The sequence below is a fragment of the Electrophorus electricus genome, chromosome 6 (assembly GCF_013358815.1).
Source record: "Electrophorus electricus isolate fEleEle1 chromosome 6, fEleEle1.pri, whole genome shotgun sequence".
Taxonomy (NCBI): Eukaryota; Metazoa; Chordata; class Actinopteri; order Gymnotiformes; family Gymnotidae; genus Electrophorus; species Electrophorus electricus.
The window spans coordinates 9,250,121-9,275,705 of NC_049540.1; the positions used below are offsets into that span (position 1 = coordinate 9,250,121).

A 25,585-nucleotide genomic window follows, 5' to 3' on the forward strand; every position below is an offset into this window, starting at 1 on the left:
CTTGATTCTTTCAGCAACATAGCTTTATTATACCACAGTTGTCAAAAGTTGTTACTGCTAGATCATGCAAATTCTAATACCATATTGAGAGCCAGTGAAAAGCAAAGTTTGAAGTAAATATACTGCAGTTTAAATAAATTAAATAAATTAAATAAATAAATGACCTCTCATTTGCAGAACCGTTTTATTCTTATACGAATAAAACAATGGGCCACAAATAACAATTATGTGCCAGGGCACAGATGCAACTTCAAATATGGTGATATGCAAAAAATAACAAATGCAACAGCAGGTCTGTCAGCAAGCAGAGGAGCTCGACAGAATTTTTAATGGGCTACTTTTCGAGAGGGCTGCAATTATGAAAATGTGTTTCTGGGGCTTGTTTAAGGCTCCACACAAGAGACCATGTGGGAAGTCAAACAACCTCAAACTGCTGCAGCAGCGCGTGATCCGTGTCCGGCTACCTCAGCATTACGGCGGACCCTCAGCCCCTGTTTTCATAATGACAGATCGACTGGAAACGCAGCAGAAGGGAGCTCTGTCAAAGAGGAGGGGAGATGAAATGAAGATGGTTCAAATGGACTTCAGTGGAGAGAAAAAAAAGAGTGCATAGTGCTTGTCTAAGAGCATAGGGGGAACCCTCAGAACTACTTCAAGTGAGATTGATAATTGCTGTCTCCAGTGCAAAACTCACCTTTCCAAAGCCTTATCCTCTTAAGAGGGAAGTGTCCACTGAACCTGCTCTCCTGTCGCCCTCTGTTCTTTCAAACTTTGCTTACGAGTTGGTGACGATGGAAGTTTCCGGCCCTTTTTTTAGCACTAAAGGCAGCAGTGCTGTGCTCTCCTTTCAGGATTGCTCTTCTGTTGTCTTTGTTTATTTGTTTGTTTGTTTGCATGTTTTTAATCCCCATCTATGGCTGCTGTTTGCATAGACACTTCTACATGTGTGTGACATGGCTTGGCGTGGTTTTCAAACATGCTACCTGTGTGAAGCCGGAGCCTCATGCCCAAGCCTTGTAGCTGTGTTCTAATGTGCACCTCCTATGGTTGTGTTCATCTGTCCTGTTAGTTCTAACGGCAGGGGAGGGTGTTCATTTAAGCTTAATACTCGCAGTAGTCGCCAGCTGTGGTTCACATTCGTGAAAAATGGAACTAGGATGGTACAAAATATACATTATTCATATAAAACCAATTGAACTGGGTTTTATATGGGAGTAAATATAGTGTCATTGCTCAGCTAAAACTAGTAAAGACAGAAAAATTAAATATGCCCAAACTGCTATTTCTGCTGAAAGCCTCCAACTATGTATCTTGTGTGAATGTATAAATGTGTATAAATAAATAAATGTTACACACACTGTTATGGTGGCAATTAAAGCTAATGTAGGTATTATAAAATTTAATAAATCAAGGTCAAAGGTCATGCAATCTGATCATTGGGGGGGTTTTTGTTGTTCATTTGTAGCAAAACCTATTACACAGTCAAACAGCCATCCAATTAATGCATTCTGGCAATATATTCAATGCAAAGTGAATAAACTCAACAGTTTAGATTGAGATGCGCTTCCAATGGCTTTTGCTATCAAGCTCTGAGTGATCACAACAGGAGGTCGCCTTCATTGGGGCACGTGACCTAGCTACTGGGTCTGTTCCACAGGGCTAATTTATCCACACCGAGAGTCTCTGGACCTCTGACGCTTTATCGGATTCTCGCTGTGTTGCATTATGCGGAGACAGTGTGTCGTATGCCCTATTGAATGCTGATGTGCAGAGGGATTCAGAGTGGTTCTTCTCCGTCTTTCCTGTTGGGAATTCCTCAACATTTTGAAATTACATGGTGCTATGGGAACAATGTTGCTCTGTTAAGAACTACAGACTCCAAGGTTTTCGTCATCACTGAAGCCAAATCGCACGTGTGAAGAAATCATAAATTGGTATTAAATATATGTGACTTTAATCAACTTAAAGTCTATTTGAAATTCAAATTTATTTTTGATGTAAGGTCAGCTCCGGCTCTGAGGCGAATTGAAATGAATTTTTATCAGAGAATGAACGTCCATCATTCGTGCATAGCCTAGCGCTTGTTTTCACAGTACTCATTAACGCCAAACATTTTGCAGCTTCTCCCCGACTGTGCAGTTGCATCGCCAGATTGCTAAACACCGGCCCGTGATCAGAGTCAACGCAAAAATAAAACGCTTGGGACTTGGCCGCAGACACATCACACGGCGCAGAATTGATTCCGAAAGTTGCTTCAGCCAAGGCAGCGAAGGCAATTGTTTTGAGGCAAGGGGGGGGGGGGGTGCACACGCAGGGTGTGTTGCGTCAGGGAGGATTGGGGGGGAGGGGAGGGGAGCGTGCAGCCGCCGTAGACTCTGTGATCGCGACTCCCACAAGCAGATGGCTGGATGCGTGGCTGGGAGGGTAGTGGTGAAGGACCATCTGGGAGCATTTGTTGCTCAGTGTTTGCAGTTCTCTTATGTTACTGCCTCGTGTAGATATTGTATTATTGCTCTGAAACGTGCTTGGCACTGCAGTCTGTGACAACACATACATCACTGTCAGAAAACTCGGCTGTTTTTTAAAGTGATTAGCATAACGTTAAATGTCTGACACAAAATCACCAGGGGTAGAGAAATCACGATTGATCTTAAAAGGAATACTGAGTTAAATTGTTTATTCTGGGTAAAAAAGCATCTCCGTTTTAAACTGAATGTGAATGGCTATGTGAAGAGGTACACATCCCGGTTTTCAGTTCGGTGTTCTAGAGACCTTATTTTCATTGTGTTCTGTTTCCTCACACAACTGAGGCAGATATTCAGCACACTGCCACTGTACTGTGCTGCCCATCGTAATAGTTAGGGCAAATAGTAGCCCTTACTACTACGATGGGCAGCACACTACAGCCCTGCCTGCTATGGCACACTTGATGGGCTCTCGTAGCTCAAACAGAATCAGACCATGTTTTGGCTGGGAAGGTGCTGGACAAAGGTTTTGTTAATTAGGCATCTCGTTTCATTGTAGGAAAAAGAAAAAGCACAAGCATCTCAATGGCATAAACACTAACTTCAGACTGACAGAAGCTGCTTGAAACGATTGCCTTGCTCCCAGTGGCAACGCTCACTCATTATCTCTCTGTCAGTTACAGCAGTAACGGGAGTTGGTGGAGGAACCACAGAGAGATCAGCCCAGAGGCGGGGAGAGCAAATTAAGGATCAGCAGCTATGTAAAAAGCCTTTAATGGAGACTTGCTATTCTAACACGGTCCTTTAGTCAAACAGATCAAAAAAGACTCAGAGGCCTCTGCACTGCGCTTAAAGTTTGGTGAGTCGGGGCGAAAAAAAATAGAAAGTGAAATTATCACCGAGGTCGGGGAGTGGTGGTGGGAATCCCTTTGGTGTGGAGGTCTAGACGATCCCAAGTTTCCACCTGCTGAGACGTGAGGCCCCAGATCGGCGCGGTGGTTTACATTAATCAGCCTTTAATGGCTTACTGCTCTGCAGCTTTAGCTACAGGAAACAAACAGGAAGGGCAACATGCTCCTAAAAGGAGCGCATGAAGCTCAGCTTTTGCGATGGCGAAGGAATGTAACAGTAAGACTGGAAACTGAACGCAGTTTGCAAGTTTGTCTTCTTTTTTATATTAATAGTTTGTGGCTGTGGAAAGGCAAAATAGTCTTACTTAATTTAAAGGATAAATTATATAAAGGTCTAGAAATGTTGAATAATTTATGGGGGGGGGGGGGGAATCTAAACTTGTAAAACCCCTGCTGGTAACCTTCCCCAATCCAAACTTTTCATAGTTTTGAGATCCTATTAAATCCTGGTCCTCTGTAATAATAATAAATAATAAATACATGTAACAGATAAATGGACAGGTGGAATATGTTACTTAAAATGAAATTCACAATGGAATTTCGAACTACCAAAGAGATTATCCTATTGGGTTTGGTGTACAATGGACAGAATGTTGGCCTCCCACCTGCAAAGTTATTGATAGTTTCCTTAATTGCAAAATGTCAGTAAGACAAACTCCAGGTTTTCAAACTGCAATTGTTGTATACAGTGATGTGTATTGGCTCCTGTCAAAGTTAGAAATTTCTCTGAGGTTTTAAGACATCTGAAAAGAGTTCTCTTAATGCATGTGCCATATAGGCTTAAGATTTAAGCAAAACACCTGCCATAGAGTGAGAAATATTTAATCTGCTGAGCAACAAGATCCTTAATAACCCCCTGCAGAGACTAAAAAGTGCTACAGGAGGACAAGGTTTCACAGAACTGCAAGTGAAGGGTCTTTATTAAAACATATATCAATATTTTTCAAGTGCTCTCATATCCCTGTAATAAGAGTATGCATAACTTTGCTGCCTCTCTTTGAACCTTGACACCGCGAAAGCCTGAAGAGAAACCCGGCTCTGGTTTGTCTCCACTCTTCCGGTGTAAGGTGACACTTTCCTTCTGCTTTGACAAGACGCTCCCTCTGTCCAAATCTATCCGAGGTATTTTGTCTCCGCCTGTTTTTCTCTTTTGTCCTGCTTCGAACGGAGCAGGGAGACAGGACGGAGTGCCTGTCTCACCCTTATTTGCCTGGGCCCTGGGTTTCTATTTTCTAGGGACATTATGCAAGTTCATATTCCTCATGCAAGGTCTCACATTAATGACTCACATTGCTGCATCATGAAAGAGTGAATGGCAGAGCTCCGCTGCTGCTGATGTAAACCGAGAGAAAGTGAGTTCACTGCTGTGAGGGGGCGTGGCACTGCAGGTACGCCACCTTGCCTTTACTCCAGTGTCAGCTCAGAGGCCCCAGGGCTCAACTGGCGGTACGAGTGTTCAGTTTAATTAGCAGGGATGCATGAAGCGTGAATGAGGAGGGGTTTGGGAGAGGGTAGGAGTTGAGCTGCTTGAATTTTTAGGCTCGATTTAAGTATCTCTAAACAGCCAAGTCTCATTCCCTCTCCTTGTTTTATTCGCCCTATTTTTCTGGAGAATATAGTCCTTCTTACATGTTTCATTACAGTGTGACTCTCCAGAGATAAGTCCTCAAAATAATGCCATCAGGTCATCATGCTCTTTATTCAAGAAGAACAAATAATTTGTGGAACATCTTGGATTTCTTCAAAGCCCCATGAATATTTATCTTAAGACTAAGCCTTCAAAAAAGAGGGGGGGGGGTGGGGTGCTTAGAGGGGGGGTCTAGTCTGCCTGTGCAGTAATTGTTCTTCAAGTCCCCTGATACATCATTAAATAATGAAAAAAGGAGCCTTCACCATTTAAAAGGGAGGCTCCAAATCTCTTTAATAACACACTGTAAGGCCCCTAATGAGCTGCAGAGGACAATGCAGTAATCACTTTTGAGCATGGACTGCACAAATCCACCACTGTTTGGAAGTCAGCCAGCTCAGACATGACGTGGATGAACGCACCACGGTCCGCCACGGATCCGCCTCACGTAGCTCAATTGCCTGGTGTTTGCAGGTCATAATCCTGCAGTGTACAGAATTAGATTAGTTTCTGCATGAGGGGGTCCTTAAGGCTTAACGTTAGTGCACCTGGAGTATTTTTCTGCAGGAAAAAACAGCTTTCCTGATTTCGAGAACATTGTCCAGGGGTAGTTTGGCTTAAGTATGATAAGCTGTGCTATGTCTTTGTTCTCAAGAGCTGCCCATTGCAGCAATTCGCTACATGTCACTGCTTCTGCAAATGTTTTCTCCTAAATATCCATCTGTTGTTTTATAATTGCCAATCTAAAGACAGTGTGTTTGAATTTAATGGTTATAAATGGGTGTGAACATTACTTTAGTGGAGTTCTTGCTTGAATTGAGCAAACAACTGGGTGTTAAAAGACTGATCGTTCCAACTTAGATGATGACTGAAGTTATTAATTTAACAGAATGCTCCTGACACATGAATCACATGCCACTTAATTTGACACTGTGACAGAACCACCAAGGACTCTTTTCATTACACTAGATTTGGACTTTCTTCTCTGGCAGTTAAATGTGCCAGGCCATTAGAGATCATTTTGAGAGTACTATATGACTCTATATATATTCCATTATTTCAGTTAGTATTTTGGGAAAGGACTGGTGCATGTTATAAATGCTTCCTAATGTCCCCAGGACGGGCTGGACCTGTTCAAAGATATTCCCACGTTACCAGCTGTCGCATGCACCGGATTCTCGAAGAGAGAACATTAAGTGCTTGCCCTGCACTGGTCTATGGTGGACTACTTTTAAAGACAGTTCAATCACTGTTACGGTGCCGTGTTTTAACTTTATGACATCCTCAGGGCCTTGAAACATCAGTTCATCTGATACTAAGGGAATCAGTGTTGAGAGGCAGTAGAGAATGGATGGATGAACTCATGATGGGGGGTGGGGTAGGAGAAAGGCGGAAGAGAGAGGGAGAGAGAGAGAGAGAGAGAGGGAGAGAGAGAGAGAGAGAGGGTCCTTGTGAAATTTTGGCTAGAGAAGAGATTACACCGCGGGGGGTCAGGCTGACAGATTGTCAAGGAGGGAGTGAGAGAGAGGATTGCGGTTTGATGAAAGCTTCTTTGTGCAGGAACGCAAAGAGAGCGTCAGGCAGGAAGTGTAAGAAGGCGAGGGAGCGAAAGAGAAGGAAAGTGGGTGGAGAGGTGAGAAAGAAACTGTAACTGTAGAAATGTGGGAGGCGGGGTAAAAAAAAAATTTAAAAAAGAAAAAAAAGTAGACATCTGAAAGATGCGCATCACAAGCCGGGAAGTTCCTTTTCAGGCAGCCGTAGGTGGAATGCTGTAAAGAGGCAGATGGAAATAGTTGCTCTCAGACAATTTGCCTTCTGGTGTGTCCTGGAAGGAGCCGCTGGCAATATGCAAAATCCCGTGGCTTAGCGCTTCAGCCTCGGATCGCGTTCCAAGTACATACGGGGCAGGAGAGGACAGGTTCTGTCGATGCTGAGGTTAAACCACAGTAAGCTAGTTCAATACTTTGCCCGAACAGGGGCTCGCTTTGAATGCAATGCTTAAATCTTCGATAGAAGTACCTGCTTTCTCTGTACTGTGCTGCAGCCGTCAATAAGATAAAGTTCCACTCGCCAGCCACAGCATTAGAAACTCCCACCATGTTCCAGCACTCGCTGACCCATTTGTTAGGTACACCTATTATACATGTGCAATTTGTAGTTGTACAGTTACAGAATGTAGCCCATCTTTCACCATGCACAGTTTGCCATTGTGCTCATAGCAAGACTGACTGTAGAACTACCGATTTGGGTTGGGGATAATTTTAACGCAACAATAACGCTGGCGTGGTATTGCCATGGGCTCGTTCTGCTACTTTTATCAGTCACAGCAGAGTTGCTGGTGCTTGTGCACGTCAGTGTCACCGCTGGGTCGAAAGTCATCCGCTATCTGAAAATATCCAGCAAAATATCCACGATAACTAACACAAATTGTGCATTGCAATCAGTAAATGTTTGTCCCTGGCTGTGCACTGATAAAGTGTACCTATAAGATAAGATGTTTCTAATAAAACAGCCGCAGAATGCATGCCTCAAACATTTGATATGGTACATGATCTAGACTCTAGATGCATCAATATCTTTACCCAAAGAGCATGTTAAAAAAAAACTTCAGCGAGGGCATGTTCCTAAATGTAATCACTTTTCCTCATTTAAAGAACTCAGCCAGCATCTTTGACATGTTCCATGGAACAAGCAGAGCAAAAATTCTATAGCAGGAACACATATAATTCCTCTTGACATAAGAGAGCTACTTTAATTGCCATCCATTGTGGCTTATGCTCAAAAATGTGCATAATTTTTTTCCACATGGGCTGCCTCCACAGGCAGCTTTGAGCTCCATGCAAGACATTGTTCACTCAGAACAGCACACATCACCATCCAGCCAATGGAGAGGCGGCAGAGACCGCAACGTCTAGGAGACCGCCGCCGGGCGCTCACTCTGAGAGGGACACAAATCTGATGCCTACCGCGCACATGTCGCACCCTGACATATCGGCCCTGCTGGCGACCCTAATCCACCACAACGTGCACTATATGCAACAGCTTTTGCCCCAAGGGGGGTGGGTATGGAGGGGGAGGAGGGAGATGAATGGAGGACTCTCCTCTGTCTCTGGCTCCTTCCTCCGCCTTGGCAGACTTTGATTAATGGCTGTTCTTGGAGGCTCATCAAGGGCCTGTAAAATATGAGGGCATAAGTCAGGCTTCATCCCGAGATCTGGCAGGTGTTCGGCTCTTACCCTACACCCACTCTCCCTCCTCCACCCCTCCCCTCTCCACCCGCCAATATCAGGCTAGTGCCTCTGTGGGCAGCTCCACCCTAGACCCGGAGAAGAGCATCCATCTCCCTCACTTTAATCCCCTAATTTGGTGTGGGGCATTGATCCATCAAGATCATTCCGTTTTTTCCGAGGAAGTCTGTCATCGACTCAGTGCGCATGTGCAGATGTAACTATGGCCCTGGACATAGCGTGATGACTTTGATCTCTTCGGTCAAGTGAGCCGGCAAATTAAATTGAAGTGCATCTTATTGCTTTGAATATACCTGTGGCTGACTCTTTACATACACAGGATTATTTGTTTATCGTTACATGTAGACAAACCATGATAGCAGTATTAGTTCTACAGAGAAATCTAAACACAGTTGAAGGCTGTTGATCAATTTTAGGCATTTTTTAATTTGTATTTTTTTTCTTTATTTTTTCAAAGCACATTTTTTAAGTGCAACATTGGAGTTTTGTTTGTGATAAGGGATGTACAAGTCAACAGATGTTTGACAAGCATCTTTTCATCCTCCTTTAATTCAGGTATGTGTTTTCTAATTGGCTGTACCACTCTCATACTCTCCTGGATTCAGCCTATACAGAGCAGGGCTTTGATCATTTCTGAATTGGTCTTTTTTCTCCTTTGAGCATATTTACATTTGCCATGATCCTGGTGGACTAGTTCCTCAACCCTCAATGGTAATTGTACATGTTGGATTTTAATTAGAATACTGTTTCTAGCAAAGTAGTTCTCTATAATTCAGCATAACAGGCACTTTCAGATACCACCTTGCTTAACATACTTTTTGTGCCTTTCCTTTTTCAACAAGCACATTTTTCATGCATAACCCATATCTGGTCTCATGAAATATAAATACATTGCTAAACACCTTTTGTAGTTTCATGAGCACACGAAAGCAGGCAGCATATGGTGGAACCCCTGTATGGCTTATCCCAGAAATCCTAAATGTTTGTGTCCTCTCTTGAGCTGACGTGTTTCTAATGGAGACTAATGACTGATATGTTTCTAATGGAGACATCAGTTGCTCTTGCACAGGTGCCATTGAGTTGTCTGAACAGCGCGATGTAGTCCACATTTAATTAGCGAGGCCCTCAAATGCAAAGCTAAAGCTATAACTAACCGCAGTCATTAAATTGTATCATTACAATATTTCTTTACTAATGCAAGTCCAAACACGGCTGAGTTGTTTCTGATGGGCAGAGAATGGTGTGTAGCTGTTGCAAGTCTGCAGAATGCATTACACATCAGAGGAGTCTTAAGACTTGCCCGAGTGGTTTCCCCTTGTGTCTGGCAAGGTCCACACAAGAGCCATGGTGGCCTTGAACATGCCCGCTAACCTCTCAGCAGAAAACTCGGCCGTGTGCAGCAAATCCCTTTCTGCCCTCCTTTTAATTCTTCCAAGCCTTGGCCTTCATTTTTCTATTAGTCCACTGAAACATTCACCAAATACGGAAACATATCCAAGAACTCACAGTGACTCACTCTCTCTCTCTCTCTCTCTCTCTCTCTCTCTCTCTCTCTCTCTCTCTCACTCACCTTCTCTCTTGACTCAAAAATTCTCAAAACTCTACTAAGGTGATTTAGTTGGGGAGCGAAGGGAACTGACAAAAAAAATAGAAAAACAGGGAGCATTGAAATGCTACAGCTAACATGCTAAACATTACCAGTAAATACTCTGTGCGACCGCTCCAAAATGGCAGTTCAATGTCAGTTCAAGCCTGCTGAAAGGTGCCATCTGAGGCATGCAAAATTCACCTAATCTGCTTTTAATGGATGCGGCTGTATTCCTTGGTGGACTCTGCAGCTTGTGGATGCCTTTGAATGCGTCTCAGAGTCGGCTCCGGAATGACAATGAGAGCCTCACTCACTCAAAGATAAAAGCATTTCCACAAACCGCTCTAGTAGCAGATCTGCCTTTGGCACATCTAAAGCCATTTACAAATGCGACAGGTCACGAGGAACGCAGGTGCATTTCCTTGCTGAGAGCAAAACCCGATGGTACTTTCCTTCGGAGCATGTTATCAAGTAAACAGACCATTCAACTGCTCCCATTCCTGGACATATTTAGCACCTCGTTATGTGTGGATATCAATTATCACATGTTCCAGCAAGCCATTCAGACTCACATATGCCTCCTATTTTATGTGCCTCAGACAAGCCTTCCATCCATTCCAATAAGACTGCACTCAGATCCGTAGGGGGGAATGATGTAATCCGTCTTAAATGGCTGTTCCATTATAGTCAGCTCGCCGGACGTAGGCTGTCTGTATCCATTGACATCCTCTGAGGTTTAGATTGTGGCGCGTCCCATCGCGATTGGACCTAAATTCAATTTGACTAAAAGGCTTCATCATTTAGCTGCTCCTTTAGCTGCCTGTCGGCGGGATGTGTGGCAATAGAGTGAAGGTTTACATTCATCTAGATCTCTGTTTTCACAATCCACTCTTGTTCTTCTGCAAATGTCATGATGTGATCACGTCTGCTGCTAATATCAGCAGCCTTTATGTTTTCATTGTGTTAATGCCTAGTTTAAGGTGCTACAAAAAAATATTTCTTAAACTACAAACTTTTTTTTCAAGATGAGAACTGAGCTGTTTTTATTTATTGTTGATGTTTTTCAATTAATTTTGTTTGTTTCTGTTTTAAAATGAGCTGGTTTTAAACCTTTTCACCTTTGAAACATCTGGCACATTACTATGCTGTCCATCATTTTAAACTAGCTTATTCAAGTGCAGGATAGTCTGGTAGATGAGCACATTAGCTTTTCGGACAAGGCCATATGGATTTCTGTCTAGTTACCACGTCTCTCCAAATTGTGCAATGATGCTAGCAGACCCCCCCTCTCTTCCACTGAGACCGCTCCCATGGTTTATTTTTGGCGAACGCTCCCACTGACTGAAGTCGGCAGCTTGACGCAATGCTCAAAGCCCGACAGTGTTTAAATGAATAAAGCAGTGTTAGCTCTCTCCGCGCGATCTCCCTAAAACACTTCAAGAGGTGAAGACGAAAGCTACTCACATGCGATTAAGGGTACTCACTTCTCCCAGGCTTTGATGCACTTGCAGTTAGCTGAGGAGACTTATGACTGGCTAGGCAGAGTGACCCACCAGTTCACAGGTCCCTGACACATGGCAGTGCTGATGAGGCTGGTGTTTTCTATGACCTGGAGATGTAGTACTTTCTCACGACAAGTGTGATCTTTTAGTGCTGAGAATAGTGCCTGCAACAGAACATATTGTACATGTCGCCACCTCCCACCAGCTCGGTGTAGCTATTTTGATTACGATCGCAGATGCCTGTGTTTCAGAGCACGATTTCAATTTATTTCCAGGATTACATAAAGTCCATTTCCTCAGGGTCTCCTGTTGTATTTTTTTTCCTCACTAGAACAAATGGATCTGATTCACGGTAGAAACTGGACTAATCAACGCTCTGCGGGCCCTTTCCTCCATCACCTCTCCTTCCTGCTGTGGCCTTGCTGGCCGGAGCGAGGGCATGTCAGCGAGGGTACAAACCCACGCTCCCTGCAAGCTAGCCCGTGATGATATCGATGCAGGTACCGGAGGGAGGGGGCCCTGGGCACATCCGCCCTGACCCGTTTGAAGCAGGCAGGGAGAGCCCGAGGGACATGGCAGGCTGTGCGCTCTGGCGGATCATTGACTTTCCCCTCGAGAGGTAAAGGTCGAGGGATCTGGAGTCAGGCTTCTCCCCCTCCAGGTGATCACTAATGAGCCCCCCCCAACCCGCAGGGACTCTGAACAGCTGGTCACTATCGAGTAGCAGTCATGTGTTCCCAGCGAATCGTTAGGATGAGCTGCATCGGAGCCACGTGACAAGCGAGGAACCTCGGTTGGTAACATCTGGAAGGAGGAGGCGGTGTGGAGCTCAACTCCACAGCTGGACCGGTCGGGAGGGAAGGGGAAAGTTCCACCGAGCCATTTGTCTCCGTTCAGGCTTCTGATAAAGAAGTTTGAGATTATGACACAGTTTGAAATGCGCTGCTGAAAATGATCAGTCATTAGACAGATGCACTGCAGACAGGAAGACAGACTGATTATGACCGGGTGTTTGTTCCAGACTTGAATGTCACTAAATTTTGCCCACTGACATGTTTATTAATTAGATAGCTAAGTCCAGTCACTCCAGTTTTAACTCTGATGTTAAAATGTACAAATCTCTAACAATTTTTTAATGCCTTGCTGCCTAAAGGGAAAAAATGTGTGGGACTTGAAAGATTTATTAAAACTTGGTTTATATATATATATATATATATATATATATATATATATATATATATATATATATATATATATACAATTATACTATTACAATTACAGCTTTAATAGATATTTTTGGATATGATCAACCAATCATAGCAGTGACTAAAGGCCATCCAACTGACTGATCCTCCATACAGCATTGCGCTCCAGTGGAGTGCCACATCTGTCCAAGTCTTGGCAACATACTGGAAAGGCCACAGGAGCAAAGTTCACTTCCCAAGTGAACAGCACATCATGCAGCCACTCACAAACTTTGTGGACTCAGTTCCTATTCTTCAAATCCATCTTTCATTCTCAGAACTGTTTTTTGGGTGGGGAGGTGGGTGGTGGTTGTTTGGCTGTTTGTTTTTCCTGCGGATGTGATTACGTCACCAGGCAGCGACTCTCTGCCTGTCACTGACACTTTTTGTTCTGAGAAGCTCCATGCGGTGCTCCTCTGTGGCCACCTGGCCCCGCCCCACCGCCGAGGACTGCATGCAAATCCGGCCCCGCCCCCCACTTCTCGGCTGTGTGGGAAAGCAAATTGGATCGAAGGCAATTCAGTTTTGCACGGAGCGAACAAATCAATAATGCTGAGGAGCGGCTTTCAACGGAAAGCGCTCGCCTCGTTTGGAGCGTTCAGAGGGCGGCGCAGTGCAGTCAGCGGCCTTTGAGGTAATCGGGACTTACGGTTCTGTCTGCTTCATTGTCCCTCCAGTTTCCACTGTGCTGTGGTTTCTCCCAGGCAGCTCTTGAGGAAGGATGGCTTTTTTTTTTTTTTTTTTTACAACCTCTCAATTATGGACAGACGTGCTGAGTTGACACTCATTTGAAGGCAGATTGCAGAGAGTCGCGTGAGACGGTGGCGTAGATGACTGGACGCAGAGCCACACACACACACACACACACACACACACACACGCAAACAAACGTGCATGCTCACAGAAGGAGAAAGGCAACTGCACACTCCATCACACTTAAGCGAGCTTTCCAGATTGTAATCTCATCTGTGCAATCAGTGGTGAGTGCATCCTTGGATTTAGTGCTGTTTGTTGTCCTCAGCCCAGTTAGCTTTTCCAGCCTCACCACCTCACGACTATACGTAAGACAGTTACAATTAGAAACTTTCTTGTACAACATTTACAAAAAGCATAATTCTATTAAATATTTTACAATAATAAGTTCTATAACATCGCAAGAGATTACTCTTTGAAGTACAGCTTTTTTCGGAATGAAAGTGATAAAAAAAACTTCTTTGTGTCTACAGAAATGCATACATCACTGTCATTTCTAAATATTATATGCTAACATATTGGCTGTTTACAGATAGAGAGAGAGATGAAAACTCTGTTTCATCTAAAAACAAGCTAAATTTTGGATGCTGAAACATATGTCATTGAATACTGTGTCTCAAACCATTGTGTGGGTGTGTGGGTGTCTGCATGTGTGTGAGTCAGGCATCCAGATCAGCTAAGTGGGATATGAACAGTAACAGCTTTGCAGATATGCAAACAGCCAGAGTTTCTTATTGTGTCCCCAGTAACTCAGAGCCCTGTTTCGCCTCATCCCCTCCGCTTGCGCAGCGGACATACGGGGACCAGAGTCCCTGGCAGACTAAAGCAGGACCCATTAGGAACCATTAGTGCAGGGCTGGAGACGTCCCGCCTGTGCTTCACAAGTTTTCTGCTCTGGCATTATGTGTACTGGATGCATTCCTAATGAGCAACTCTACAGCAACTTTACTTCCTCCACCACCCGCAGGACTAGATCCTATTTACTCCAAGCCCATTTCTCGCAGGGAATGGGGCAGAGTCGAGAGGGGAGGGGCTCGCCAGCGAAAAGAACCTCCCCGCTCCATGCCGTCTTTAGTGCTAGCTTTATCGCGCTTTTGTGTCAGGCTAATCAGACAACGTCAGCCTGCGCTCCATGATGAGGAACAGAAGGGAAATCGGGTACTACATCCAGCCCCAGAAACCTGGTGGAACGCAGTCTGTGATGAATAAGCAACGCCCTCTGAAACTGCCCCTGCACAGAGTACCTGCACAGACTCTGATGACTAATGAAGCAGACACACGCCCAACACAGGGGGACCCGCCAAAAAACAGTCAAGAGCAAGTTAACGGAAGAGTCTCTCTGGCTGCCCAGGTGCAGTTAAGTCTGGCTGCAGTGAGGTGTGAGAGAGAGACGAGAGATTTACATCATACATTTACATTAATACCGCTCCCGCACCCACAAAGCATCAACCCGGACCGGGATTGTGGAGGTGGATGGCGGATACGCATGCACTAAAAATAGATTCCATTCCAGGTCATTAGTGTCAGCCAACCAAGAAAAAAAAAGGTGCAGCACAGCAAATTCTCACCCAGATACATCTGTGAAGCCTCTTGCCCTCTGAATGGCTCTAGCGGCTTCGCCTGATTGCATCTGCGCCAAATGAAGTTTCACACTGACAATACAGGAATCGCACGGCGCCCTCTCTACCGGTACCCGCACCCCCATAGGGTGAGAAAGCCAGGAGTCGCTGTCAAGCTTAAAAGATGGCGGATCGTCTTGGTTGTGACATGCCTTGCGATTGGCTGTAGTATCAGGGATTGGGGGATCATGAGACTTCGGGACTCTCGGCAAGGTGCACTGTTAAAGTCTCACAAGATGGATGTATGGAGTGAGCCTCGTGGAAAACATGACTCCACTTCACACCTAATGGGCTGGTGGGGCAGTCCCACCGGAGCCGAGCAGCGGTAAACTGCCAGCCATGGTGCTTAGCCCACGCTTCCCAGCAGCCAAGCCAAAGGACTCATAGCGTTCCAGGCCTAATTGTGTAAGAGGGCTTGGTACCCTTTGCACAAAACTGTCAGTATGCCCTTGTCAGGAACGTACTGGATAAATATCTCGACATCATCTGATAAAGATACACTTGCACATTTGTTTTTTTGTTTTTTGTTTTGGTTTGTTTTGTTTTAGCTTGTTTTGTTTTGTTTTGTTTTTTAAATAAAGACTTTAAGCTGCCTTCCAGTCTTTTTTTGCAGTGTGAAGTAAGAGGAGCAATAAACTCATGAAACAGCAACACATATTACGACATCATCGTTGGACAGCAACCATGTTACACAATAGATCAGTGCTCAAAGAGCTCAACTCTGTGTGAGTTACAGGGATGTTCATTGACATTTCAGATGTGAGGAGGAGCTGCACACAAGCACTGCAAGCTTCCATGGGGCTCTTCTGAAATCTTCACTACCTGAGAAATGACTCAGTGCACAAATAACTCAGTCATGCAGCCCAGCTGCTAATTTAAGAACTATATTGAAGCACACATGATGCAAAAAGGGCTAACAGTCATCCCACTGATATAAACTCAGCTTAGACCCAACAGTGAACCCTGCACTGTTTACTTCGTTTTTCCACGGTGTGTGGTCGCAAGTCCATAACAATCTGAAGATTCCATAAAAATGCAGTGTCACTGCATCTTGGTCCGCCACACATCTCCACAAAGCTCCTGCTCTGCCTGTCTGCTTTCTGAGAGCCCCCCCTTTAAGGATCACAAAGGATCACAAACAGAAGAGCAAGAGGGTGTAAGAAGCTGGAAGTGACTTTGATATTGTCCTTGTGTGCATTCAGAAGCTGAACCTTGTTCACAATGACCTTTCCCTTGTTACCTCCCACCCTCCAACCCTCAACACCACACCACACACCACCCCCCACCCCAACCTGCCCGGTGTGATCGCAGCCTGTCCTCTAAAACAAAAAGACAGTCTGACACAAAGTCAATAACGGAGACATGGGCATGTTTAAACGCTCTGCCGTGTGACCCATTTCCTCAGTGCTGGCGACTTTGACTGAAGGCCATGTGGACACCAAGTGCTTAAGGAGGATTATAGCAGGGTTGCACACATCTGTTCCATCAAACTCTCCTTGGGCGTTCATACATAATGAGAAGCAGCACACTTTCTTGGCATGAGTAGAAATCATGGAGTCACTGCATGCCATGAGAGTTTTTCAGATCATAGCTGATCAATTAGTTGTTATTATATCATTTTAAATTAAAGTAGATCCCCACAATGCATCTTTGTTTACTTACAAAAAACAACATATTAGACTCCTTCACTCTACAACTCAAGACTCAAAAGGTAAAGAATAAGTGGTAATGCACCTTTTTGTACTCTGTAATTAGAAATGTCAGCATTAGCAATATTTACAGAAACATTTGTAAATATGAATCACAAATGTCCAGCTAACACTGGCCAACGGGAAAAAAAAAACAGGTAATTCATGCAAAAGGGCAATGTCAGACATGAGCTTTACAAGTTTACGTAGAATTGAATCTACTTCAGTAGATTCAATTCTCTACCTTTTGACAACACCAGCTGTGCCTGATATGTGTGCACTACATGCAATATCCACCATTAATGGTGCATGGACCTGTTGTGAGAGAGATTAGGTGTCGCTAATAAAGTGACCACTGAATATATCGTAGTTACGGTTATAATCCCTAAGGTTTAGTGCCGTGTGTGTTGTATAAAGCTCCATTACCTTCTACCTGTCTCTGCCTCCCTCGCACTTTGTGTCAGTTCTCTGCATGATTAATAAGGGAGAGTTTATATCATTATATGGTGGAAAACAAAGTACTTTCCTATTTACACGGCGTGGTGGCATAATCGTGGCCGTTCATTCTATTTTAGCACACTGCCTCTGGATACCAGTGAGGATTTTAACTAATGAGCCTTTTAAACACTTAAACACCCTCTATGCAAAAGACTGTGTTTGGGGGATTTGGGGGATTGAGGTGGGGGGCTTCTCAATTAACTTAGTACAAAATTAATTGCATCCTTCTTCAACAAATGTTTTTTTTTGTTGTTGTTGTTCTTATTGTTGCTATAGCTCTTAAATTTACCTCAGATGTCTGCCCAAGCAATGCTCAATGGCCATTTGGGTCTGAAATTTATTTCTAAGGACCACAAGGGGGCGTTAATTAACAGAAATATCAAGCTGTAGATCTGGTTCTCGAAGGTGTCCTCGCTTGATTGCTGTCCATTGCAACAGTTTCATTTTCAGGTTGTTTGTTTTAGTTACAGTTTGTATATAAATATCATTTTAGCAATAAAACTCGCAATATTCATGGAGTCAATATGTGCTAATGTGAGGAATTTCTTTAATAAATCAGTTTATTTAGTAAGTGCTGTAATTACATTTTTTTACATAATATAGTCTGACAGAGCACATAGTAAAATGACCAGAAGTGTATATTCTCTTAAGAATATATTTAAATGTGGTGCATTTCAGTGTTCATTTAATTCAGTCTAACTCAGCTCAGCCGTGATTTCGTTTCTGTTGCGCGGTGCAGTTTTTGCTCTTCTGGCTGGCAGGCTATTTACATGTTGTGTAGGGCATATTCCAGATCAGTACCGCAAAATGCAGTGAGACTGGATGACATGGCCTAATCAGATTTATTCCTAACATGAATTCCCCAACAATTTCGTGCAGGGTGGAAAGGAAGCAAGCCCGCGGGGCTCCACGCTGTAGCTCAGTCACAGGATGCCTGAGGTGCAGCCCCTATCCACCTTCAGCTTCCAAGGTTCCTAATAAAATATAGCAATAAAAAAAAAAAAAAACATTTCATTTGCTATGCTTATTATCATATCCTCTGTACCAAAATTCATTATGGCAGCCTCTTCAACCACAGGTTTCAGTGCTGCATGAAACTGGATTTCAGGGCCTCATACTAAACTTTATCGCTCCATCCATGTCTCTCTCTCCTGCCGATGACGGCTCGAGCCCCCCGATCACCCGATGTGAAGCTAGTCCCTCATTCATTCTAATTACCGCCATTGAAATTGAATAGAAGGCAGCTTGTTTCTGGGGAAGCTGCCTCTACTTAGCATTCTGCAAGGGATGCAAGTTGTCTTCACAGACAACCCAAGGTTTACCTAAAGCTACTCCTGCTAATTTGCATTTATGTTTCGCCTTGGTATTCCCATGTTTACAGCTGCAGAGGGAAAGGGGCTTGTTAAATCAATCATGTTTTTCACTCTACTTACATTTGTTGGTGTCCAACAACCTCGAAAATTCCTGGATTTATTATTGAAGTTAGTCCAGAGGGTTTCAGTTCAGCCATATTCTGGATGAAACTTATATTCAGGATGAAAACCTTAGGAATTATTCAGATGAGACAGAGTAGATTGAACTTCAAATGTTAGAAGTATTGTGCTCAAATGCCATGTGTGTATTTAGGCCATGCATGGAGCTCTTTGAATAACTGTCAGCTGAGCTAAAAGCCTGAATCCCCTGTTTCATTATAGTCTTTGGCCAAGGGGCATATGAAATATATATCCCTTACTCAGAGAAAACATGAACTTGAATGTCTTTTATTTTCAGATGCATCTCTGAAGCAGTGGGAAATTTACACAACTACAAGGAGAGAAAGACAGAGCGAGAGAGACTGAGAGAAACAGAGAGAGCGCCAGCAGTAGGCAGGCCGGGACTCAGCTAAGAATAATGACTCATTGATTGAAGGGAACACTTTTCCTCTCTTGCCAAAAAAAGAAGAAGAAGAAATAAATGGAGAAAACCCTTCTTGGAATAATCTGCCTGTGTATAACGGACCCTTTAATGCTATGCCTGATTTCCAGAGAGCAGGATGCACCCGCCTAAGCAGCAGTGCACTGCTCAGTCAACACTTAAAGCCTCTGCAGATGCAACAGACAGGAAGTGGCACTTATCTGGTGAAAGCGAGTGTTTTTTATTACCATCACAGAACCCAGTCCTGACCAGCACAACTGTGGGGTGAGGGTTCGAGTGTAGCAGGGGCCTGCGCTTTGTACTGCCTCGTCCTCCGCAGAGCATAAACATGTCCCCACTCAAGACTGAGCAGAAGAGACATACGGGAGTATATATACGAGATATACGGGAGTATCTGCTTGGCACAGTCTGCACCTGTTCTTTGAATATAACCCTGCGCTGGCCTGTATCCAGAAAAGGAAAGATGTGAACTTACTGGGTCCTATTTTCATGACTCAAAATGCAATGTCCTATGTCATAAGATGTGTCCAAAAGAGGTTCTCCATTTTTACCCATGTGCATGAAAAAGGTTGTGTAAAGTGGGATATAAATTAGATGGTGTGGTACATTTTGTGCTAAGCACAGAGACTAAACCGTAAAATCTTAAGGCAGCACCAAGAGTTGGACCTAAATGCAAGGCAGGTCCTTGTACACAAGGTGCAAGCATAACATGAGCAGATATTAGCAAACCTTTGGAACCACAGTATGCGTTTCATTACGCCACAGCAAATCAGGTTGTACAGGTGTCATAACTAGGTTATTGAGGAGATTATTATATAACCCACTGTAATTACCACTCATTTCCGGTGTAGCACACTAATTTACTGGTGATCAGACTGAGTCGATGATTAGATATTCTTGACGTTGCGCTGAAAATTAAGGGTCGTCCTCAGAAGTCTGATCACATCGTCTCATGAAACTAGCAAAGCCTTGCTGTTTCCTTGTTTATGTAGAGCTTTATATTTTTGGGCCAGTCCTCCCAGCTTCATGCAATGCGAAGTTTGCAGAAATGTAGAAAGTTGGTCTTTGTGTGACTGTAAAGATTCACAAGCAAATGGTGCAAGCAAAGTATATGTAACATTTGCGTGATTTCTGGAGGCATGAGGCATTGAGAGTATTACCTGAGTGTTAGATGACAGACTAATAGAAATGTGTTCCTTTTCTCCCCAGCTAACCCATGCAAGTCAATCAGGCCTGTCTCACGAAGGGCTAAAATAAATTGGTTGTTTTATTCTCATTGTCGTCGAGGTCCCAGTTGAAAGATTTATGCAGACATGATCTGTATATTCCAGTCAACATGTTGTCAAATGTAGCAGACCAATGAACACCTTATGTTGCTCTAGTAGCAAATCTTGTGCATGGCTGTCCACTTGGCTCTGGGTTTCTTCTATCAGAATGTTCCATTAGCACTTGACTTTCTCTATTTAGGAGTCTCGGACAGTTAGAAAGCAGCTAGGTAGGGTAATTTGTTAGGTTTTTTTCTTAGGATATACAGTTCCAGTCTAATGTTTGCACATACCTAAGTGAATGTGTGTTTTTCCAAGTCTTAAAGGCATTTTAAGCTAATGGCAGCCACATTAAGTAATTAACACCCAACACGGGATCCAGTTGCATGGGGTGGGAGGGAGACACGTCTCTGCCAATGATCCGCCACCAGGAGACGTTCTGGGGTTAAATGAGAGAAAAGTTGATGATTGGTGGTACCCGGCTGACAACCCTGCAGCTGATCTATGGGCACCAGTGGAAGTGCGACTGTCAGGTTTGTCTAAATGAGACAGAGTTGAATGCAGGTAATCAGAGTTTAATAATGAATAGGGGCAATCCAAAGATGCTGAAACACAGGCAAGGGTATAATCCAAATAATAGACAAAGAGCAACCAGATCCAACAGGGTTTAGGAAAGAGCAAATCCAAAATACAGGTAAAACAGTCCAATAACCAGAATAGCAACCAATGAATACAAATGCTCAGTAACATAAGACAAGCAGATGAGACTTCGTAGTGATAGACTGAATAAGCAGGGTTTATATAGGGAAACACCAGAGAAGTAACTAGACTAGATTAATAATCAGGTGATCTGGAATGAACTAGGGGCTTGTGGGTAGTGTTGTGTGCCTTGTGTGGAGTTCAGCTCCAAAACTTGAGTCCAGATTGGTGCTGTAGATTGTATGTTTTCATGGTATTACATGTTTGTTCTTAGACTTGTGTGCCATCATGTCCATAGAGGTGGAAAGTGAGAAAGTAGACCTGGTATGTTATTGTAGTTAAACAGCTCTTTACAAAGGCCGGCCTCACCTTGAAGAGTTTGTGGAACAGAGGTGATTGTGTGATTGTAGCAGCAATCAAGTGAGCTTTGGGCTTGAGTTCTGGGCACTCTGGGAGAAGCTGGCAGTGCTTCCCAAGGACAGACAGAGAGAGAGAAATGTGAGAAAGACAGGAGGCAGGGAGGAGATGGGTATAAGGGGTGCAAAATGTAATCATGGAGGAAAAAGTTTAAATATGGCAGAAGAATGTGGGAGTTTCAACCGTGGTCCTTCTCACAAGCCAGTTATTCCGTAATTCCATTCTGAAAAACCAGTATAGTTTCAGAACCCTATATAATATAGAATGAATGTAGTTATTCATTCACCTCTTGCTTCAGCCACACTACTTTGAACTTTCTGCTCGCTGTGAACCAATATTCCCTCCAAAGCTTAGCATCTTACTTACACAGGGTCTCAGTATGAAGATGCGTACAGCAGGAGCCAGAGCAATTACCGTGCAATGCCTTCCAGACAAGACGGAACAAAGTAACCTTCATAGGCTAAATATTCAAATCTTAGCAGAATTTAATAAGGCAACATTCTCACCAAATGATAATCTAATAACTGAAAGAAATGAATGATTGAAAAGATGATCTAGTAATGGAAAATAATTATTGAGTTTCACTTTTAGATTAAATGAATCCTGAATTTAATTCATCATCACTGGGTAGTTTTTGTGTCATTATTCTAAATTCATGTAAGATCTCTTTTTTTAGTTTTTTTTATTTATTATTTTATAAATTGAAGGATGAACTTATAGTACTGCCCTTTTGGCATTATTTGATGATTCAGTAAACAAACTTATTACTGTCTTTAACTTGCCCTCATTCATATCATTCATAGAAGTCAACAAGGCATGCTGAAAAGATTACTGAAACAGGGTCATAGACCTGCTCATTGCGTTTGTGGGAATATCATTTCTTGTAAGAAAATGAGGAACTGTTAGCCAAGATGGACGTAAGGCAGAAGTATCTGTACCTGTATTTTACCGTTAGCTTTTAATTTTATTTTTTGTTGTAGTTGTTTACATGCGTGTGTGTGTCAACCTGTCTGTCTGTGTCTTGCAGCCTGTCTACTGTGTTACGAAACATGGCAGTGTTGCAATAGCTGGAAGCGGGAACCGTACCCACAGATTTTCTGCACAATGCCACATTCTTTTAATGTCCTCATGTCGGAGGTTGATGTCCCAGTGGCATACATATGCATGGCTCGCTCAGTTACAGGGATGCTAAGAAAGTAGTGCTTTTCGGACAAGCTCAGACCAGCTTACACTGCATATGTATATAAAGCTCTGCAGTGTGATTGATTAGCAGGAATGCTCCAAAAATTGCCATGCACTTGGATCAAATGTGGGTGACCAAGGACTTCTCTGAGCTGTCGGTGCACCTATAACAGAGTTGACAGTTGATTAGCTACACCTACTCTACCTAATATATATAATATATAGCCTTTTCCAATACACCTTTTCCAATACAAGTCTTATTCTCTGCATAGATGTGCAATGTTTGCTTTGGCAACTTTATATATATATATATATATATATATATATATATATATATATATATATATATATATATATATATATATATATATATATATAACCAGTTTATGCTGTAATGAAAAGTGTTTGCATTAATTACAGTTTGCTTTTAAGTGCTTTTACAGTAGAAATATATAAATCTGCCCTTTGGTCATATGTCAAACAGATTAATAGACGTAGACTACTCAGGGTACAGGCTGTCAGCAGCCTATTAGGCACAGCAGCTATGTAGGTATTGTAGGCATACATTAGGTAGGTATAGAGTATTTGTTAACCTGGATGTGTTTTCCTCTCAAACTTGTCTTTGATGCAAGACACAGTTCCTCAGTTCAATTATGAAAAGTTAATAATAAAAACAATGATTTAGGGAAGCATAGTGGCAGTGGATGTCGTTGATATACATGACATTTTATCTGCAGTGTTACTTATTTAGTTATTTTTACCTCTTAAGCTTAAGGCATATTCCTTAATGATTCATTCTGAGGCATATTACTAAGTAACTACTGTGAATAATTCAGTGTATTAACACTGATATGAAAGACACTTAATTACAGGAGTGACAAATTAGTCTTGGCCCACAGGTGACTGGAATATAAGGAGTTAAACTTTTATAGAACGGACAGGAAGAAGAAGCGAGTATCCAATGGATTCCACTGATACATACTTGATATTATATCTGCTGTGTTATTTAGTCGTTTGAAATATTTGGGTAAAAGTTTAGATGAAACAAAGGAGAGAGAGAGAGAGAGAGAGAGAGAGAGAGAGAGAGAGAGAGAGAGAGAGAGAGAGAGAGAGAGAGAATAGGACGACAGTTAGCTTGGACTAGATCTACCACGCTGAGTTCTTTTGCAACGTTATTTCACACTCCCTTCCAACTTCATTTGCAATCTGTATACGAGGTAAGATCGTTAAACATCGCTGATCTCACACATCTCCACTGATGAACAACTCCGGGAAAATATCTTCTTGCTGTGTAGCTTGCTCCGGGGACACTTTGCGTTTAGCGATTGTCCATCAACAGCGACATTAGCTAATGGTTCGGCTGCTGCTTGTTTCGGCGGGCCCAAGGACGGTGGTGTCATTTAAACACAGCCCTCAGCTACCTGGTTCAGACAAAGACATTTACACCTGCACCACAGTCCATCAGCTACTGCTGGCAGCAGTCAGCTCAGTATTGTGTGCATGAAGAAAAGACATGATTTACACTGAAATGGAGCTGCTTTGCCAAGGTTGCCACCGCCGGCGTAACTCCCTTTCTCTCTTCTTACCAGGACGGCTGAAGCAGGAGGGTTTCTGTCCTAACAGAGTCAGGGTGAGGCCGGTGGTATGTGCCCCCCCACCCCCCACCCCACCCCCCAACGTGAAGGCGGCTAATGTTGCCCTGCTGCACCAGTGGTGTGTGTGTGTGTGTGTGTCTGTGTCTGTGTCTGTGTCTGTGTCTGTGCGTGAGTGTTTGTGTTTGTCTCACCGGGGAACAGAGACGCAGGCATCAAGTACTTTCTCACGAGAACTTGTTTGAGGATATCTCTCGAGTCTTCCTGTGGGCACACACACACACACACACACACACACACACACACACACACACACACACACACACATGCAAACATCTGCATGTACCAAACCCACTTTTGACTACTTTGGAGAAAAGTGAAGTGAATGAAACGCTAAGCATATATAGTGTGAACAGCAGCATTCTGGAAGCTGCAGCCATGCTGGGGAGAACAGCTGGGGTTTTTACCAGTGATATGTTATTTTTGGCTGCTTTCTCAGGAGCGTGATGAGGCTCCAAGGCTGAGACTGACATTGCAGCCCTTTTATATATTTGTATATTAAGATTCCTTTTTCACTCAAAATAAATTAAGGCAAAGGAGCCCGTATCAGTGATGTCAGTAATGGGTGATTAATCATTGATTGTGTTAAGTCATAAATGTGCAGTTGTTTGGATTACTGATGGATAGCTATGTGATATGGCATAAAATAATAATCAGCTCTATGTATTGACTTAAACGTTCCAAGAATTCATGTGAAAAATGAATGCAGTAATATTTTTAAGAGTTATTTGCAAACTACTCAGGCTTTTTGTTCCATTACACACATTAACGGGAAAAATGTACTGAATAGTTACTAGTAATTAGATACTGCATAGGCAGTTTCCAAGTAAAACAGCTCTTTTCATAACGGTTCAGTAGGACTAAAAATCTGTTCAGTGTGTGTGATATCATAACAAAAGGTTCTATACTAATGTATTGTTCATTATATTTAACACCAGTTACAGTCACATTATAAATTACATTACAGTGTTTTGATTTGACCAATTCCTTGGACCCCTCAAACAGAAAACTGCAGTTTATTCATTCACCACAGGGGGGCAGCAGTAATCATTTGCAAAGGAAAGCCCCTATAGCACCAGGGCAAGAAACTGGGCCTAGGAAGAGCACACATAAAGACTCACACTGTATGGACTCCTAACTTCCTAACACTAGTGACTGACATTTCTAATGGATGTTTTCTCTGTATGATCCATGTGCCTCTGTTTTATAGCTACTTTTGTAACCTGCAGCTATGACTATAATTCTGCTATCCTGTGCTGTCAGGAAAAACATCCTGTTGAGTGTCACCATATCTCAAGAGTTTCATCCTCGTG

General features: G+C 43.1%; 1 protein-coding gene across 1 annotated transcript in view; it reads right to left on the minus strand.

Annotated features, from left to right (window-relative positions):
- LOC113587272 (gamma-crystallin M2-like) overlaps positions 1-15,043 on the minus strand; it is a 36,178-nt gene extending 21,135 nt beyond the window's left edge. Inside the window, exons 1-3 of the mRNA XM_035526887.1 lie at positions 14,907-15,043; positions 12,046-12,242; positions 11,324-11,343 (exon numbers count right to left, since the gene is read on the minus strand). Coding sequence (XP_035382780.1) covers positions 11,324-11,343; positions 12,046-12,242; positions 14,907-15,043 — 354 coding nt within the window. The remainder of the gene's footprint in view (positions 1-11,323; positions 11,344-12,045; positions 12,243-14,906) is intronic.
- Positions 15,044-25,585: the final 10,542 nt, after the last annotated feature.